At 39.3% G+C, this 19,572-nt stretch overlaps 1 protein-coding gene across 7 annotated transcripts in view; it reads left to right on the forward strand.

Moving 5' to 3' along the window:
* lmbr1 (limb development membrane protein 1) overlaps positions 1–19,572 on the forward strand; it is a 268,615-nt gene that overhangs the window by 112,375 nt on the left and 136,668 nt on the right. For 2 of the 7 annotated variants that reach the window (XM_087987559.1, XM_043690709.2), the window contains one exon: positions 9,982–10,116. The exons of the other annotated variants lie outside the window; for them this stretch is intronic. In XM_087987559.1, the coding sequence (XP_087843685.1) occupies positions 9,982–10,116 (135 nt within the window). The remainder of the gene's footprint in view (positions 1–9,981; positions 10,117–19,572) is intronic. 7 annotated transcript variants of the gene reach the window in all.

The raw sequence follows: 19,572 nt of genomic DNA on the forward strand, positions 1-19,572 counted from the left end.
GGAATACATTCCATAATTAATCTGTGCCAATTTGAAAGCCCAGTTCACCAAAATATTTTTCCTTGCACAGAAAGAGAGAATAGAAAATAGTCTCTTCCTGTACATGTCCAGGGAGGGAAAGTTTGAAAAGCCCAAAAGGAGAGATACAGGGTCCACTTTATTTTCCGTTCCTAAAATTTCTGTCAGGGTACTTGCTACTTTAGTCCAATATCTACGGACCTTATGACAGGTCCATAGGCAATGTACAAGAGTGCCCACCTCTATTTTACATTTGGGACACATTGGAGATGCTCCTGCCTTAAATTTTGCCAATCGATCCGGTGCTATATGGGCCCTATGAAGTATCTTCAGCTGGATAGCCTGGGTTCTGTTACAGATAGTAATTCTTCTAGCGTTTTCCCAAATATCATTCCATGTTTCTATAGAGATTTCTAGTCCCAAATCCTGATCCCATGTTTTAAGCAGATTATCCATATATCCTGATATTTCATCATGTAGTAAATGATAAATAGTACTGACGGAAGGTACCCCCACTGGTCGTAGGACACTACATTCTCTATCTGATTTATAAAGACTATCTAATAACGTAGTCTTCTTCAGTATATAGTCTCAAATTTGGAAGTATCGAAAGAGGTCTCCATTGGGTAATCCGAATTTCTGATGCAGCTGTTCAAAAGACATCAGAACCCCATCTTTAAATAGGTCCCCAAGACATGAGATACCCCTGGATCTCCAGATTTTAAAAGTGGCATCTGTAAACCCCGGTTGGAATCCCCATGCTCCCACTATCGGTGCATTGGGGGATGTTTTATGTGAATTACCCTCATTTTGCCACATTTTATATTCCAAGCCTTAATTGTGTTTAGTATTATAGGGTTTTTACAGTGATCTGTAATGATTTTCCTCTTGTCTGAAAATAAAAGGTTAATAAGTGGGTATTTTACTTGAGAGGCCTCTGTCTAACCACATTGGGTCTTGTCTGATCCACAATCAATCAGCTATGTAACTTAATAGGGAACTTAACTGATACTTCCTAAAATCTGGGAAGTCCAATCCTCCCCTTGCTTGTGGAAGCTGTAGCTTCTTCGGCTTAATGAGGGGCCGTCTATGATTCCAGATAAAGGAACCCAGCCAGCCATATAATTTACGCAGAGCCAGCCTCGGCAGCATCACCGGAAGCATTCTCATAGGATATAGGAGACGGGGCAGGACATTCATTTTGATTAGTGCTATTCTACCCAACCAGGAAATTGGAAGGTCTCCCCATCGCTGGAGGTCCGGCCTTATCCTTTCCAGTAAATGCACAAAATTAATCTTATACAACTGACCAAATACTGGGGTAATAAAAATGCCTATATACAAGAAGCCCTCCAGAGACCAATGAAAGGGAAAAAGGGATCCGTCCACTAAGTGGGGTATCATAGCAAGGCCACCCATTGGCATAGACTCCAACTTTGAAAAATTAATTTTATAGCCTGAGAATGCGCTAAATGTATTAATAACTTGGATTAGGCGAGGTACGGACATCAAAGGAATACTGAGGAATAGAAGAACATCATCTGCAAACAGGGTAATTTTATGTTTACATGTATCAATCCTCGGGGCTGTTATATTAGGATCAGCTCGTATAGCTTCTGCTAGTGGTTCAATTATTAGCGTAAATAACAATGGCGAGAGAGGACATCCCTGACGGCAGCCCCTACCCACATTGAAGCTATCCGAACCTAATCCATTGGTAACCACAACTGCTTTGGGATCACTATACAATGTTGAGACCCATTTGGTAAACACCTGTCCAACGCCAAACCTTTCCAATGTGTAAAACAAATATGACCATTCAACCCTATCAAATGCCTTTTCCGCGTCTAATGAAACTACTACTCCTGGTATCTTTCCCTGATGACAGGCTTGAATCATATTCAAAACCCTTCTAATATTATTGGATGATCTACGGCCCTTAATAAACCCCGTCTGATCCTCCTTTATAATATGTGGCAGTACCCTTTCTAGTCTCAGTGCTAACGTTTTAGAAAGGATTTTAAAATCTACATTTAGCAAGGATATTGGTCTGTATGACGTACAATCTTCTGGATCCTTTCCTTTTTTAAGGATAAGAGAGATATTTGCCTCTTTCAGCGAAGGCGGGAGACAGCCCTGACTATATGCATAGTTACACATGTCCATAAGTGGACCAGCCAATATTTCTGTAAATTCTTTATAAAATTCAGCTTGAAAACCATCTGGGCCCGGTGTCTTACCGCTCTGAAGTTGCCTAATTGCATCAAGTATTTCTTGGACTGTTAGATGAGCATTTAGAACCGATACCTGTTCCGGAGTTAGGCCCGGAAAGGTCAAATTTTTTAAAAATGACTGCATCCTCCTCGTCCTGTCTTCACAATCCTGCGATTAATGTAACTCAGAATAAAATTCTCTAAAGATCGCATTAATCTTTTTATGATCATGAGTCAAAATACCCGTACTTTCCTTGATAGATGTAATAGTCTGAGGGGCCTTTTGTTTTCTTTGCAAGAAATGCTAAGTATCTACCCAGTTTGTCGCCATATTCATATAACCTTTGTTTTGCAAATAATATTTCCCTCTTAGCCGTTGGAGTAAGCGTAGTGTTTAGAGCTGTCCTAAGAGCTGTAATCCTTTGCAATTTAATAATAGAAGGTCTATCAGTGTATGCTGTTTCAGCTGCTTTTAAGCAAGCTTCAAGCAGATGCTGTTGTTCTCCCTTCAATTTTTTCTGGGTCGCTGCGTAGGAGATGATCAAACCTCGCATGTAAGCTTTGATGGTCTCCCACATCATTGATGGGTTGCTAGCCGTACCTGAATTAATTTCTAAAAAAGTTTTAAATTCTTGAGAGAAGTACTTTACAAATTTACTATCTTTCATTTGGAAGGGGTCCATACGCCAATGCCGAGGGGATGTCCCACTGTTCCTCGCCTTAGTTTCCATATATACAGCAGCGTGGTCGGAAATTGCTATACTACCTATTTTACAGGATGATATGGAATTAAAAAAAAAAATCGAGGGGGCAAAAAACATATCAATTCTGGTATGATATTTATGTGGATTGGAGTAGAAAGAAAAATCTCTGCCCTGTGGATGAAGACATCACCATACATCTACTAATCCTAATTCTTTGTTCAGATCCACCAATTGTCTAGATCTGGGAGATACTCCTGCAGTACTCTTGGGAATCCTATCTATTTCCGGATCCATAATACAATTATAGGGGGAGACTTTAATTGTATGACAGGCACCAAAAGCCTTCAATTTTGAAAAGGCTCCCGTTATAAATTTAAAGGGGTGTGCCAGGGGGCAGTACAAATTTAAAATCCCATATTTCTCTCCATTTATAAGGGCTTTAATCAAAATATATCGTCCAGATTCGTCTTTTATCTGATTTAGGATTTTGAAAGGGAAATTCTTCCGAACAAGAATAACAACTCCCCTGCTTTTTGAGCTAAAAGAAGAAAAAAAGGCCCGATCAAATCCACCCTGTCGTAATTTCAAGTGTTCTTTATCCGACAGGTGTGTCTCCTGTAGGAGAGCTATATCAACTCTTTCTTTCTTAAGATTTGATAATATTTTCAACCTTTTGACTGGCGAATTACTCCCCTTGACATTCCAGGTGCACCACTTAACCAACTGATCAACCATAATCATCCGGGCAAATCCGAGACCCCTCGGGAGGGGAAACCCTATCCAGAACATCCCCAGCATAGAGCATATAAAATTTACAAAAATAAAGGCTCTCTAATACACTCACAACAGTATAATAAAAAACTATTTCTAAATAATAAAAAAAAAATAAAACATATTTAAGTGGAGGTTTTCCCCCTTGTTCCTAGGGGGTGTCACTTCCTTTCCCAACCAATGCCCCACCCTTGACCCAGGCGCTCCTCAATAAAATGAGGAGAATTCAGATATAATACAAAGCTAGAGTTAATAGTGAGCACCCTACCCCCACCCACACCAACACTTGGATATATTTGGTAATGTTAATACCATATATAAACATATAACTAAAAAATTACAACCTCAACAAATAATAATTAAATATAATAATACAAAATAACAAGGGAAAAACAACCCCGCTCCTAAAAACTGGTAAAATAGAATAAGGTAACCACCTCCCCCCACCAACATTAATCAAACCCCCTGGCTTACATACTCTCATATATACATAAAATAATAAAAGAAAACAACCCCGGGGGGGGGGGGGAAGAAAATCAAATCCCTCTCCCTACCTCCCATGATAGTATTAAACAGTAAGGTAAGAAAAAAAGGGGGGGCGGAATATAAACCAAAGAGGAGTGAAAGGCAAACCAACATCCATTTATCTAAGAGAGTCCAAGAATTCCTCAGCCTTTTCTGGCGATCCGAAGTTATACACAGATCCTTCATGGTTAAAGCGTAGCGTCGCTGGGTAGCGTAAGGAGTACTGAATATTTAAGTCCCTTAAACGTTTCTTCACCTCGTCGAATGCCTTCCTCTTTTGGACCAGAGCTGGGGAAAAGTCCTGGAATAACATGATCTTGAATCCTTTATAGATCATAGCTTGATCAAGATTTCTAGAAGCTTCTAGGAGTATCTGCCTCTCCCTATAGCTCCGCAGCCGGAACAGGACCAGGCGTGGGCGCTGGTTCGAGCCGGGCCCGCGTATTGCGACCCGGTAGGCCCATTCCACCCTTACCTGGCCTGATCCAGCTTCCAGATTTAAAAGCTGAGGCAGCCACTGCTTGAGGAATGCTGTAAGCTGGCCTTCCTCTTCCCGTTCGGGAAGGCACAGCAAACGAATATTTTTTCGACGACCTCGATTATCGAGGTTGTCAATGTAATTCTCTAAGGTCCGGACTCGCTGTTCAAGATTCTGGACCTGATCCACGGCCGATTGCGCTGTCGTTTCGGAGGTCGCAGCCTTTAACTCCGCCCCTCCAACTCGGCGCTCGATTTCCTGGATGTCTCAGTCATGCTTCTGCAGCGCGGCCGAGAGTGAGTCCCATCGATTTCGGGATTCTTCGATAAAAGCATCGATCTTCGCATCCAGTTTGGAGATCATTTCCACAAGACTTGTCACTGCAGGTAAGTCCCCCGGGGCGGCTGTGGACGCCTCAGCTGCAGCTGGAGAGGGTGGGGGAGGGGTTCCTGCTTGCTGAGAGCTACGGGCTCCCTTCCCTTTGGTCATTTTTACTAAATATTAGATTGTTTAAATGTAATACTAAGCAACTAATTAAATTAAACAGCTATTATGAATGATTTGATGAGTGTGGTGGAGGTGGGTGACCCACTCTACCCAAGTCTTGGGAGGAGCACTATAGACTCAGACTTGCTGGATCGCCGCCATCTTGGATCCCCTCCAAGGCAGCAGTGTTAACCACTGAGCTGCCATGGTTTTGTTAGGCTCGCTAGCCTATATTTAATTGCTTTTGCCTTTTTAAATAAATGTTACAGTGGCAGTTTTACAATCTTGTGGACTTTTTACTTTTCCAGGATGTGAAGATTATTGGAATAATATGACCGGTGCATCAATTGTCTCTGTATCCACTTGTTTGTTTGCATCCAAGGATATTTAAATCAGCTCACCCCACCTTGTTGAATAGCGGAGTTACATGAATGATCTCCCAGGCTCATGGGAGCTTTCCAGTCTCGGGACCTCTTTTTTTTTTTTTGTGAACCATTTCTTGAACTTATGATGTCTCATCAGGCCATGGGGTCTTGTCAACTTTTAGCAACAGCAATTTACTCAGTCCCTTTTTCATGGTCATGGTAATTATAATTGTTTTAAGATCCTCCCTCCGTTTCAAAACTTGATGCATTTCTGGAATGTAATTGCTATCCTTTAATAGTGAAAATAAGTGCAACATATCTTTTCAGTAGATCCTCAATTTCACAGACTAGCTAAATGGTTTCTTTCTGCACCACCACAAGCATCATATATTCAAATGAGTAATGTGACTTGGGGCCATATATCGACCTTTGCTGAAACCCAGCACATTTGTATTAAGTAGTCATCTCATGTCCTTAAGTGCTGTTGAACCAGCCTCTGCTCCATGTTTCCAGGCAGTGCATTCAAGACCCTTTGAGTTTTTTGTGAAAATTGTTTCTCTCTCTTTGCATTTACTTCTAACTTTAACCACTTTAAATCTATGCCTCTTATTTTGGATCCTTTTTAGAGTGGGAATAGTTTCTCCGTGACTACTCTGTCCAGATCCAGTGTGGTTTAGAAAATTTTAATCCAATTTCTTCTCCGCTTTCAACTGTAAAGTCTCAACTTCTATCTAAATTCATAACTGTAATTTATCATCCTCCAAATCATTTTGTTATACCACTTCGCACTTTACAGTACAATTATGTCCTTTTGTGGAGTGTGGTTCCCAAAATTGTAGTTAGTACCTCCAGCTGAAGTCTAACTAGTGTTTCAGCATGATGTCCTTGCTCGACATTCAATGCCCTTATTAAAGAACCTAGGATATTGGATGATTTATTTGCCATGCTCTCCACCTGTCCATATATACGTGTCTGTCTTTTTCTCCTGAAAGCTCTTTTGAGTAATAAACTTTATTTTTTACTGTGTCTCTATCCTTTCAACCAAAATGCATCAGCCCTCAAATTGAACTTAATCTGTTATCTATCCACCAACTCTGTCAAATAGTCAGTGTCCTTTTAAAGTTGTACATTGTTTTCCTCACAGGTTGGGCTGAATTTGAATTGAATTTATTGTCACATGTACCGAGGCACAGTGAAGAGCTTTGTGTTGCGAGCAGGTCAGGCAGCTCACAGAGTTAAGTAGCATAGATAAGGAAATGATAGGTAAACAGCAGCAAAAACAAAAACACAGGTACAGGTGAGTCCATTCGGTATTCTTTCGACAGGAGGGTAGAAACTGTTAAAAAATCGGCTGATGCGTGTGTTCAGGCCTCTGTACCTTCTCCTTGATGGTAGAGGTTGTAGAAAAACATTGTCAGGGTGGGCTGGATCTTTGAGAATTCTGGTGGCCTTTCCTTGACAGCGGGCCTGGTAGGTGGATTCTGTAGATGGAAGTTGGCCTTTGTGATTGTCCGGACCGAGTTCACCACTCCCTGTAACCATCTCTGGTCTTGAATGATACAGTTGCCATACCAGGTAGTGATACATCGAGACAGAATGCTCTCTATGGTGCACCTAAAGAAGTTGGCAAGTGTATTCGCCGTTATGCCAAACTTCCTCAGCTGCCGGAGAAAGAAGCGACATTGTTTGGCCTTTGTAACCAGTGCATCCACATGAAGAGTCGAAGAAAGTTTGTTGTGGATGACCACTTCCAGGCGCTTGATGATCTCCACTCGTTCCACCCCTGTGCTGTTAACATGTAAGGGGGGTATGAGTAACATACTGCCGAAAGTCAATAATGAGTTCCTTGGTTTTGCTGGCATTGAGAGCTAGGTTGTTCACGGTGCACCATTTTTCCAGGTCTTCCATCTCCTGTCTGTAGTCTGTTTCATTGCCATCTGAGATTTGACTGACTATGATAGTATCATCAGCGAACTTGTAAATGGAGTTAGTCTGGCATTTGGCAAAGTAGTTATGGGTATACAGTGAGTACAGTAGGGGGCTCCAGTGTTGTGTTAGTGAGGATGAAATATTGTCCTCAATCTTCAGTGATTGTGGCCTGTGGGTCAGGAAACTGAGGACCCAGTTGCAGAGAATGGGGCTTACTCTGAGATCACTAAGTTTAGTTATCAGTCTCTAGGGGATAATAGTGTTGAAGACTGAACTGTAGTCAATGAGTAGGATTCTTGCATAGCTGTTCTTGGTGTCAAGATGTTCTAGGGAGGAGTGAAGGGCAATTAATATGGCTCTGACATGGATCTGTTGGTCCGATAGGCAAATTGGAATGGGTCAAGAGTATTGGGGAGGCTGGAGTTGATTAATGCCATGACCAGCCTTTCAAAGCACTTCATGACCACCAAAGTTAGGGCCACTGGGCAGTTGCCATTGAGACATGCTGCATGAGTCGTCTTAGGCACAGGGGTGATGTGGGCCCTCTTGAAACAGGCAGGGACAGTGGCCTGCTGCAGGGAGAGGTTGAAAATGTCCGAGAAGACCTTTGCCAATTGATCTGTGCGTGCTCTGAGTGCACAGCCTAGTACTCCATCTGGTCCCATCGCTTTCCTTGGGTTGACATGAAGGAAAACTGATCTGTATGTTGAAATACATACAGTTTGCATATTCTGCAAACTGTGAAATTATCCCCTGCACTCCATGATCAAGATCAGTAATATATATATAAAGAAAAGCAAAGGTTCCAATATTGACCACTGGGGAGCTCTGAGACAAACCGTCCTCCATGAAAAATGTCCATTATCTATTACTTGGTTCCCTAGCATTCAGTGGATTTTGCATTCACATTGCTACAGTCCATTTTGTACCCAAAGGTATAACATTTCTGACAAGTCTGTTGTGTGACACTGTGGTAGATACCACTTGGGAACTTCATGTGAACCACATAAATAACATTACTGTCAATAGCCATCTCTGTTGCCTTTCTGGCACATTGCCACGTGACACTTGCTTCCTTCATAATGACAGATGCAAAATATTTGTTTACTGTCTCAACCATGTCCCCTATTTGTGTAAATTTCCTTTTGGTCCCTGATTGGCTCTACTCCTTTTACTATGGTTTTACTATTTGTCGACCTTTTGTGATACCCCTTTTGTGTTAGCTGACAGTGTTTTTTCATGATCAGTCTTTGGTTCTCTCATTTGCTTTTCCATCTGTCTTCTGATCCTTCTGTATTCAACTTACGCATCAGTTGCGCTTTGTCACTTAGAAACCAAATTTGGAAAGAAGAGCTGAACAAGGCTTTCTTGTGTTTGCATTGTTATTGTTTAAGAATGTCTGCTTCCAGCAGCTTTCTATCATCTAGGAAGTTACTTTGGAGGATTTAACGATCCTATCCTTCGAATGGTTAAAGGATTTAACATTCTGTAAGCCAGCGAAGCCGGAATTTTGTGAGAGGTAGCCAATAGTTTTTACAGGTGAAAACTGAGGATGTGAAAACGGGAACTTGAGAGAGATTAAAATTGGAGGACTAGAATTTAGAATTATCAAGATAAAGAGGAGAAACAAGAAAGTGGGGAAGGATAGAAGTGTGTTTCAGGACAAAAGCCAGAAGAAGGAATTGGAGAGATCACTGCTGCAGAATTAAGTGGGGAGGCAACTCTGTTTGCTAATTTCGTTCCTGAGTTTCAAGAGCCAACAGCGAAAGAAGGTGGGTAATGAATATTGCTAAGTTTGGGCAAAGATGAAGAAGGGCTCATGCCCGAAATGTCGATTCTCCTGCTCCTTGGATGCTGCCTGACCTGCTGCGCTTTTCCAGCAACACATTTTCAGCAAAGATAAGTGATGGATTGATTCAGCAAATTGTTATAGCAGAAATGTTACATAGAATAGGGACCAATAATGAGGGATTGAGGGGTTTGACTCTTGCTTGTTTCAATTATTTGAATGAAACATTAAACTAAATTTCTTTTGCATGGGAAGGATTACTTGTCAGTTCTGGAAGGGTAGGAGTGACTTCCACTCGGGTCAAGATTTGTAAAAACATAGCAAATCAGAGGTGACTTTTTACTCAATTGATGTGGTCTTACCTTGTGTACAATTGACAGTTTGTTCACTGACATAACTGCAATCTTAAAGGTAATCCACCATTTGGGGATCGATGAAAGCCTCTCCTGTTGCAAATGAAACATTGATTTTTTTTTTCCTCCTGACATTCATTTACATTTGATTTGGAATTTCAGCCAGTTGTCAGTTTGATTATTTTTTAGAATTTTCTAACAATTTGCAAATAAATTCTTGCAAGAAGAAACAAAAGAGAGATTAATTTCTTTGTCTAATTCTTAAATAATATTGAGACACTTGCCTGTCGTAGGTCTTCTGATTCCAGCTGGTGATAATGCTGGACTAGTTTGTTTTTATTTATTCATAGGATATGAACATCTCTGGCTGGGCCAGGATTTTTACCAATCCCTGCTGTACAACTGAATGCCTTGTCAGATCATTTCAGAGGGCATTTAAGGGGCAACCACATGGTTGGCCTGAAGTTGCATGCATACCAGACCAGGTGAGGATTTTAAACCCGAAAGGATATTGTTGAACCAGATCTTTTTTTTTTAAATGACCAGCAAGAATGTGTTCATAGTTTCCATTGTTAACATTCTAGTTTCAAATCCCCAGCTGTCCGAAGTAATACATCAGCTATGTAATAATTTCTTCTTTCTGCACCTCACTGTGAGGATAGTAGGGGTTTTATGAAGAACCACTGATGAAATTGGAAAAAAATTACTAAATGTATAAAGAAAAAAATGAAAAAAACTGCGATTTGAGCTAGAAAAGTACCGTTGACGTAGAGTTTATTGGACGTAAGATGCAAGTCAGTGAGATAAGAAAGTTGCATCACTGTTTACAACATTCTTTATGAAGATATTGATCACGAGGAAAACAGCTACAAGAATCATCAGAAGACTTAAGGTAAACAGTTCTGGTTTTTGTACAATGAGGTAGATTATCCATGAACCAGAAGTTGTTGAAAATCATATGCAAGAACATAGGTGAAAAGGTGCAGGGTAACATTTCATTGAAGATGTGAATTCAGAGACGAAGAAGAATGAGAGGAGCAATAGGCATGATTAATCTTACCACTTTAGCATTTGGGAAGTTCGATTTATAGATTTTTGACAATAATTCAATTCTGTTAATTTGAATAACCTGACATTGTTATAGAGTCATAGAGATTTACAGCACGGAATTAGATCCTTCAGTCCAACTCGTCCATGCCGACCAGATATCCCAACCCAATCTAGTCACACCTGCCAGCACCCGGCCCATATCCCTCCAAACCCTTCCTATTCATATACCTGTCCATATGCCTTTTGAATGTTGCAATTGTACCAGCCTCCACCACTTCCTCTGACATTGGAATAGACTGTTGCGACAGATGACTCATGAATCCGTGCTGGGGACCAATAGCAATACTGAGAGCAGCCAACAGGGAGTTGAAGCCATGTGTAATTAGAAGTTTGACAAGAATGTTGTGGATCACCAGTCTCCTGTGATGTCTACTCAGTTGTAATGACTGAAGACTCATTTGAAGAATGAGAATCTGGTGTTAAAATTGGGGGAGGGGCAAAGGATAACACCAGTTAGATTTGGAGGTGACAGAAGTCTTGTAGCAAGCACAGAAGAAGGATTACAAGAATAAGTACATAAAATAAAACAGCTACAGATAGTGGAGATCTGAAACAAGCAAAACCACAAATTTCTGAAGAAATTAACAGATCTGGCAACACCTGCACAGGAAAACAAGAGTTAAAAGTTTCAAGTCCATTTTTGAAGAAGGGTCATTGGACTGAGTTTCTCCAGGAAGTAGTAGATTGACAACAACAGGCATGAACTTTGGTATTAAGGAAACATTGACACATATCACTAAATCATCAGGAAATATTCACAAGGAAAAGCTTTAGAAACTGCTGAAAGGTCTGTTTCCAAGCTGTATGATTCTATGACTCCAAACATGCAAGAATTGAAGTATTTCGGAGACATGATATCTGCAAATGCAAAAGGAAAGAAAAGCAAGGATAGCAATGGCTGTACTTAGTATAAAGGGACTAGCAGGCTGAGTAAATAAGTCAAGAAATGACTTAAAATGAAGTTGATTTGTTTTAAATGGATGTGAGACTTGGACCATACAGTATGAAAAATCCAGCTGAATGGATTTGAAATGTGTATTTGAAGGAGAATGGAAAGGAATCAGTTGGACTGAAAAAGTAGCAAATGATGAAGTGCAGAGGGAATTGAACAAACAAAGAAATGTACTGAACTGAACTGAACTCATACAAAGGAGAGAGACTTGTCAGGTCACATCTCCAGAGGAAACAAAGTAGCAAGAGATGATGTAAAGGAGGAGATTTCACTGCAGGATTGTTTGAAAATTGAAGTTTTTTTTTGGAAAATAAAAGACTGGTACAGGACAGAGACATAGAAGACGATGAACCAACAGTCTGCCTTTGGGCAGAGCACACACAATATCTCCCAGTTAATGAAGAGCTGGCTCAGGACTGATGGACTCTCTTTAAGCTATCTTTTTTTTTCTTATTCCTAAAACTGTTCAAAATGGCACTGGATCATGGTGACAGTGGAAAAGCTTTTTAATGTATTTTTGTTGTATTTCTCACTGATTTTTATTGTCACGTGTATTTTGTATTCATTTATTCAGTTTGGTGGTTCAAGTCTAATTGCTTTATCTTAGAACTTAGTTGTGAAGTTCTGTCTGCATTCTTCAGGCTTTCAAAAGCAAACTTTATGTATCATCGATCTACCTTTGTTCAGTGTAACTAGCCAACCATTATTGCAATATGGAACTTTTGGCCTTGTACCTAGTTTTCTCAATGCAATTGTGTATGTTTCCTGCTAAGTTGCATGCTTGTACAGCGTATTGAAATGCTACTGTTTGCCTCAATTATAACTACAATTTTCAGCATCTGTGTGTTTCTTTAAACTATTTTGCTCCTTTGTTTTTCAGATAATTAAAATCTGCAGTGTGGTGTATTGTCTTCATTAGTTTTTATTTGGATTGGCTGATTTAGCACTTGTCCTTGCTGTTTCACTATAAGCTTATTTGTTTCATCAGTCTTTGAAACAATATATTGTAAACACTTTGGAAGTTATTTTGATTGCACTGATAATTTAAATTAAATTACAGTTTGTATGTTAAATCCATCCCAGGTTAATTTTAGTCATTTTACATTTTCTTCTGTTTTGGTTCTTAGTAAGGTAAAATATCATGGGGTCATCAACATTAAGGATGCCGCTGGCAGTTTAGTTGCCTGGCAGACTGATCTCCAAATACCATTCTTTCTCTTTTTTTTTCTCTCTCTCTCTTTTTTTCTTTTTTTCTCTCTCCACCGTTTCTCCCCCCCCCCCCCCCCCCACCAACTCACTCAGACATTAGATTTTTCAGTTTCATTTCCATTCGTATATGCACAGAACTGAGGTTTTTATAATCATTGATCATTTTATTAAAATAAGAGATTTAACTTTTATGTAGGAAAACTTCAATAGGAAATGTCATCAAAGTGTCATTCACTGACCTAATGTTTTAATATGAACAGTAGCAGTCTGCTTATCATCTTTGACACAGTGCCATACTGCTTTAGTTGAAGGATAGACTAATAAGTAAGCTTGACATCTGGTGTGTCTTTAACTAAAGTACATGTGAGCGATGAACTGATAGGAGGCTTCCTCTTGGGACCTTCCAACTCCAGATTACAGCAGTTAATGGAGAGCCAGGCAATTGGCCGAGTTTTACTCTCGTGTGTTTATCTGCAGCTGATTAATGGTGGCAGTAAAAGCTCTCTCTCCACTTTTGAGTAATTTACAGTCAGCAGTGTCTCTGAGGGTTTATAAATCAGAGGAAATAATGTGCTGAAGACAGGCTGGTTTTGAGAATGAGGGTATTTAATTGAATGACATTGATGATTTTTGACAATATTATTAGCAGTTGTTTTAGAACTATAGTGTACAGTCACTGGGGTGTTATCTGCATTAGCAGAACAAACTGTATTGCTCCACATTTTGAAGTCGCTTCTCTTTCATTGATCATTTTGTGGAGTCATGGCAAGTTGATTCACATCATTTTCAAATTATGGAGTGTACTTTTCTATACATCTTTGCATTCTGCCTGAGGTTCATGCCCGAATTAATTTTTGTCATAGTGAAACCAGGACTAAGCATGCCTGACTTCTTAATGTTCCCTTAATTTTAATTTGGAAGATGAAGCCACTTGTGTCTGTTTTTATATAGCTAGACGACAAATGACTGTGAATGAATTCAGAGATTTGAAGTACTGTAGGCATCAGCATCTTTCATTTTACATATTGACATTTAACAAATAAGTACCTGTCAAAATAAAGAAATTTTCATCAGTGCCAATGGTAGAGTTTATATTCTTATCTCTGGATGAAAAATAATTTTCTCATGTGTTCTGTACATCTAAAGTTTTATGTTTCCAATGTGACAATCCTTTAGAAGTCACACTTAATGTGCTTATCTGAACTATTGCGGCTTAAGTGCTACCTCCCAGAATGTCATATTTAGTTGTCATTTGGAGTTTAAGCAATGCAAGAACTTTACCGTGCCTTCATGAATGCAGTTAACAGCTGCTGTAGTAAGGAAGGAAATAATGTTATTCTGTAAAAACTTTGGGTGGGAGAGGAATGCAGAGCACAAGCAAATCTTTGGATTGGAGATATAAAATTTTACGTTATTCAGTTTTAAAAATTCACCTTGGTGATAAACATTAACAATGAATATTTTATCATGGGAGTTATCCTTTTGGAAGGATGGAACAAAGTTACTTGTACCTTGAGCTTTTTTTTAAGACTTGTAGGTGAATAGAATTACAAAGTTTGCATGGAAGTAGTGAAAATGGTGGACAGGAAAAGACCTGCTGGTCCATCTGACTGCTGCACACAGTTGTGATGTATTTAGCATTGGAATCAATATGTTGTGTTGAAGGATTGTAATGTATTGAGGGGATCAAATCCTCTCAAAATATATTAAGAAGATAGCCTAAACCTTACTTTTAAAATAAGAAAATGTTAAGTGTGAGGTGTTACGTTCCAGATGATGTTCGATTAGTCAAATTACTTGATATTAAGCAAAACACACTTTATTTTTCTACTACAGTTAAAATACAGACAAAATAAAAGTAAAAGAACTAACTTAAATGTAACTCTGTTGAAATGCTTAGAAAAGAGTTAACTGTTCCAATGTACTAACATTTCATAAATACACCCTTGACAAAGACAAATTCAGTAAAGCACATTGTCTCACAGACAATGTCAGCAGCAGGAAGAAAACCCCAGTTTTTAGCTGTAACAGAGTGGAATGAAAGTTTCCACATCCAGCTTCCAGATTTAAGCAACTGGAGAAACCTAACTAAAAATCCTGGTTCTGTTCGAGTTTGATCCCACTCATTCAGGCTGCTTCTGTTGTTCCAACTTGGGGGTGGGGTGGGTGGGTGGAGAGAAATGCCTAAGGCCTCACAAGCTGTTTACTCATGGCTTTGAACAGTTCGCTCAGTTAGTCTGTCAGAATCTTGCTTGATTTTAAAAAAAGGTCAAAATACACCTCTAAAAGTCATGGTATCATCCCAATTTGTATTATTTGAGAACTTAGCTTTTAAAATGAAACCAAATTTATTTTTGATTTGATCTGTGTTTAAGAAAGGATCATAAATTCCTTTGGAACACTGAGCTTAAGGTAGCCTTTTCAATAAATCATGTGACTTCAGCTAAGTGAGTCAGTCAGCTACCTGGTGAGATAATTGCTGCTTATTGTTGACTAGAGCTTTTTAGAACTCCAGAAAGGGAGGCTACACACAGATTTTAGTTCAGAAGAAAAGCCTGAGACTAACTGATGTACCATTTAGTAGCTTAAAAGTAGTCAAAGCCACCTTAGAGTTCAGTTAGAAAAGTTAGTTTGGATGCCTGTGTGTCTAGGGGAGAGGCGATAATAGTGAAAATACCCTGTCCATTGCAGCACGTGTTGGTCTCCTGAGGAGGTCAGAGGAGGTCATGACAGTTCCTTGCTGTGGCACATCGGAACTGGTGGTCGATGAGTTAAGCATCGTACCCCGTTCTTATGAAGGCATCCCTGAGTACTTCCAGGTGCCTGTCATGTTCCTCCTCATCTGAGCAGATCCTGTGTACATGTAGGGCTTGTCCATAGAGGATGGCTTTTTTAATATGTTTTGGGTGGAAACTGGAGAAGTGTAGCATTTTTAAATTTGTGTTGACTCTGTCTCAGTCTGCCACTGCTATCTAAACACTCCACTGTAAATTTCTTGATAATGAATTCGAGAGTTTTCCCCACGACAGATTTCAGGCTTATTCATCTGTAATTCCCTGGTTTCTCTCGACCTCCCTTTTTGAATATTGGAGTAACATTAGCTACCCTCTAAATTGCAAGGACTCCTCTAGAGTCAGTACAATCCTGGAAGATAACCACCAAAGGATCTACTATTTTTAGAGCCACTTCCTTAGGTACTCTATAATGTAGACTACCAGTCCCAGGGGTTTCTGTCTTTAATCCCCTCAATTTTCCCAGCACCATTTCTCTGCTAATATTGATCTCCCTCCGTTCTTCCCTCATGCTAAATTGTGCATTTTCTAACATTCTGGTATCTGATTTGTGTTCTGTGTATTCAGTTGCTCAACCATTTCTTTGTTCCCTATTAAACATTACCCTGTTTTTGTCTATAGGGAACCTACATTTGTCTTCACTAACTCTTTTGCTTAATGTACCTATAGCAACTCTTAGTGTCAGTCTTTGTGTTTCGTGTAAGCTTACTTTCGTACTGTATTGTCCCCTTCTTAATCAATCCCTTGGTCCTCCTTTTGCTGAATTTTAAACTGCTCCCAATCCTCAGACTGATTATTTGTCTTGGCCCATCTTTGTGCTTCTTCCTTGGATTGGATATATCTCTAATTTCTTTTGTAATCCATGGGATTGGTCCTCTTCCCCATTTTGTTTTCGTGCTGGACAGGAATAAACAGTTGTTGCAGTTCCCTATGCGTTCCTTCAATGTTTGCCATTGCCTATCCACTGTCATGCCTTGAAGTCTTTCTCCCCAATCTATCAAGGCCGACTCACCACATTGCTTCATTGTTTTCTTCATTAATATTCAGCACCCCGGCCTGTGATACTACTATCTCACTCGATGTTGATAAAACAAAATTTTATCAAGATATGGTCGCTTATCCCCAAGAGGTCTCGCACACCTAGATTGGCAATGATTCCCTTCTCATTATACAGTACCCAGTGCAAGATGGCCTGCTGTCTAGTTGGTCCGTCCACATGTTGGTCAAGAAAGCTAACCTGAATTCCAGGAATTCCTCCTCTATGGCATTGTGGCTAATTTGATTTGCCCAGTCTGTGTGCAGATTAAAATCACCCATGATCACCAATATTCCCTTATTACATCTCATTTCCTGTTCAATGCCATTCTGAAATCACCACTGCAGTTTGGGCATCTATATATGACACCAATTAATGTTTTTTGCTCCTTGGTATTTCTCAACCTAGTCCATACAGACTCAACATTATAAGAGCCAATATTTAGGAGGAATGTATCTGGAAAATGCCTTTGCCAACACTTTTGGTTGTTAAAGCTCTTCCAGTAGACTGCGAAGGCCTTGATTAATGTACCAATACTTCCGTCTTTTTGCTGCAACCACCAGTGTGAATAGAGAGAAACCATTACCCGTTGGAGTGATTTTGAATGTTCAAGTTTCAGCTTTATATTTAATATTTTGAAAAACATATTATTTCCCTCTCCCTTCTATAGTTGTTGGCTCACATAAATGAGGATTTGATTCATCTAAATATTTGCACCATGACCTTAATTAAAATGTTCAGTGGAAATTCCCTGAATAAACTATGTTCATCGAGAGCTGGTTTAACTCTTATGGGTTGCTGGACAAGGCCTATGTTATAAAGTATCACTGGTATTCCTTCTAAGATGAACCTAACCTTGAATGTTAATTGTGACTGATTAAATAACTATATTCTTGATCATTCCTAGACGCTTCTGTATTTTTTCCAGAAATAAAAAAAAACGCCAAGTTGGAGACTCCTTCTAAAAATCGGACCCAAAGCATATGTATCATATCCATGTCAGTAGCATGCATGGTGTGCAAGTCCTATTAATATCATTGGTGCAAGGCACATTTATCTTTAATCCTGCTTCTAACATTTATAAATGTTGTAAAAAGTTTGTTTAGGGATTTTTTTCCTCCTTGAAGACCAAAATCATCATTGGGTATTGCTATGATTAATAGGTTTTTTGGACTAATGCAAACATCAGTCTTTTGTTGCTAATTAGGAAGAAAGCAAGGACAGCAGTACATGGACACTGTTGAACTGGAGCCTTCCAAAATTCCTTAATCGTTAAAGCTGCTTGTGTCTCCAGATTTGTCTTTAAAATCTCGCCGCCATACTGGCAGATTGTTCCCATGGCCTTAATGGCAAACACAGATTACAAGTGAAGATGGGCAAACTGAGAACTATCTGGTGTTTATGTGAGACTCTCTCAGACATATAAAGTTCAAGTCTGAAATTAGTGTGAATAATTTTGGCTTGGCCATGTAGTACCTTTTTTTAGATATTTATGCTCTCTCGAATTTGAGCAACTGTTCAAAATTAAACATTTTCTTAAAAGTGTAAGGAACAAAATCTAGAAAAATGCCACATTATAGATTTTGAAACTGGAAATGAAATCTGCCTTCAAATTATCTGATGAATCCCAATTTCAGAGTGTCATCTTTTCCAGCTGTTTTCCACTTCGCGCAGTGTCCATCCTGTGACCTCTGAGTGATTTTATTGTTTCAGTACGTAATTATAGCAAATAACAGTTTATACTGCCATCACTTCTTTGATTTAATTTATTTTTCCTCATAGTTTCTCGAATAGGCTTAAGGCTATAATCTTTCCATTTAAGCATGCTGTAAAGTAAAGAGAGAGATCAAAACTGTAAAACTGGGTCAAAAATGCAATCCAGGCTTGAGCAACTTCTGGGATATACTGTTTGAATTGGAGGCTGTGGATGGGTTTCAGGTCCCTTATGCTGAAATATGCCTGCTGTCTTTTTTATAGTTACAAGGCTGTCGGTGCAAATATAGCATTAACTCTGCTGTATTGTGTTAAGCAACAAACATTTTGGTCCAGACGTTTGTTTGGAGTAATAGCATACTGTACAGAAAGTTTATCCCACATACAACTGTAATTTAGTTATTTATTTGGGGGAGGCAATGGTGTAATGGTGTTGTTTGTGGACTAATAATCCATAAAGTCAGGAAATGCTCTTGGGGTTCAGGTTCAAATCTATGGCAGATGTAGAATTTGAATTTTAAAAAAAATTAGAAACTGTTGTTGATTATTGCAAAAACCCATCTAATTCACTTGTACCTTTGACAGAAGGAAGTCTGCTCTCCTCTACATGGTCTGGCCTATATATAACTTCAGATGCATAGCACTGTGATTGGCTCTCAAATGCTCTGTGAAATGGCCAAGCAAGCAACTCAATGAGCTAGTGTGTAATTGCTTTAAAAAGTCTCAAAAAGGAATGGAACCAAATGGACGAGACGCTGGAAATGGCAACAATAAACTCAGCCCTGTGAATCCTGCAAAATCTTTCTTCCTAATATCTGCAAACTATTCTGGGAAGTGGTTGAACTGTCTCAGACTAGTTAAACAACTGCCTGACACAGTCATCTCCACAAATATCTCTATCCTCAATTATGTCACAATAGTGATTAAAACTTAACCACTTTATTTCCTAAAGTATAGCAGAGAATAATTAACACTATTTACAACTCCTTTCTCGAACCTATCTTTTACCTTCCCCTTCTACGATACTAGTCCAATAAAACCCCTGATTAAGATTTAACAAAAATTCAAATTTCAAAACCAGCCAGCTGTTGAATCATCTTTTTATATCTTCCTCTGTCGTCTTTTCTTC

This window comes from Chiloscyllium plagiosum, unplaced genomic scaffold (assembly GCF_037043375.1).
Source record: "Chiloscyllium plagiosum isolate Xiang-an unplaced genomic scaffold, Cpla_swu_hap1 HiC_scaffold_5, whole genome shotgun sequence".
NCBI lineage: Eukaryota > Metazoa > Chordata > Chondrichthyes > Orectolobiformes > Hemiscylliidae > Chiloscyllium > Chiloscyllium plagiosum.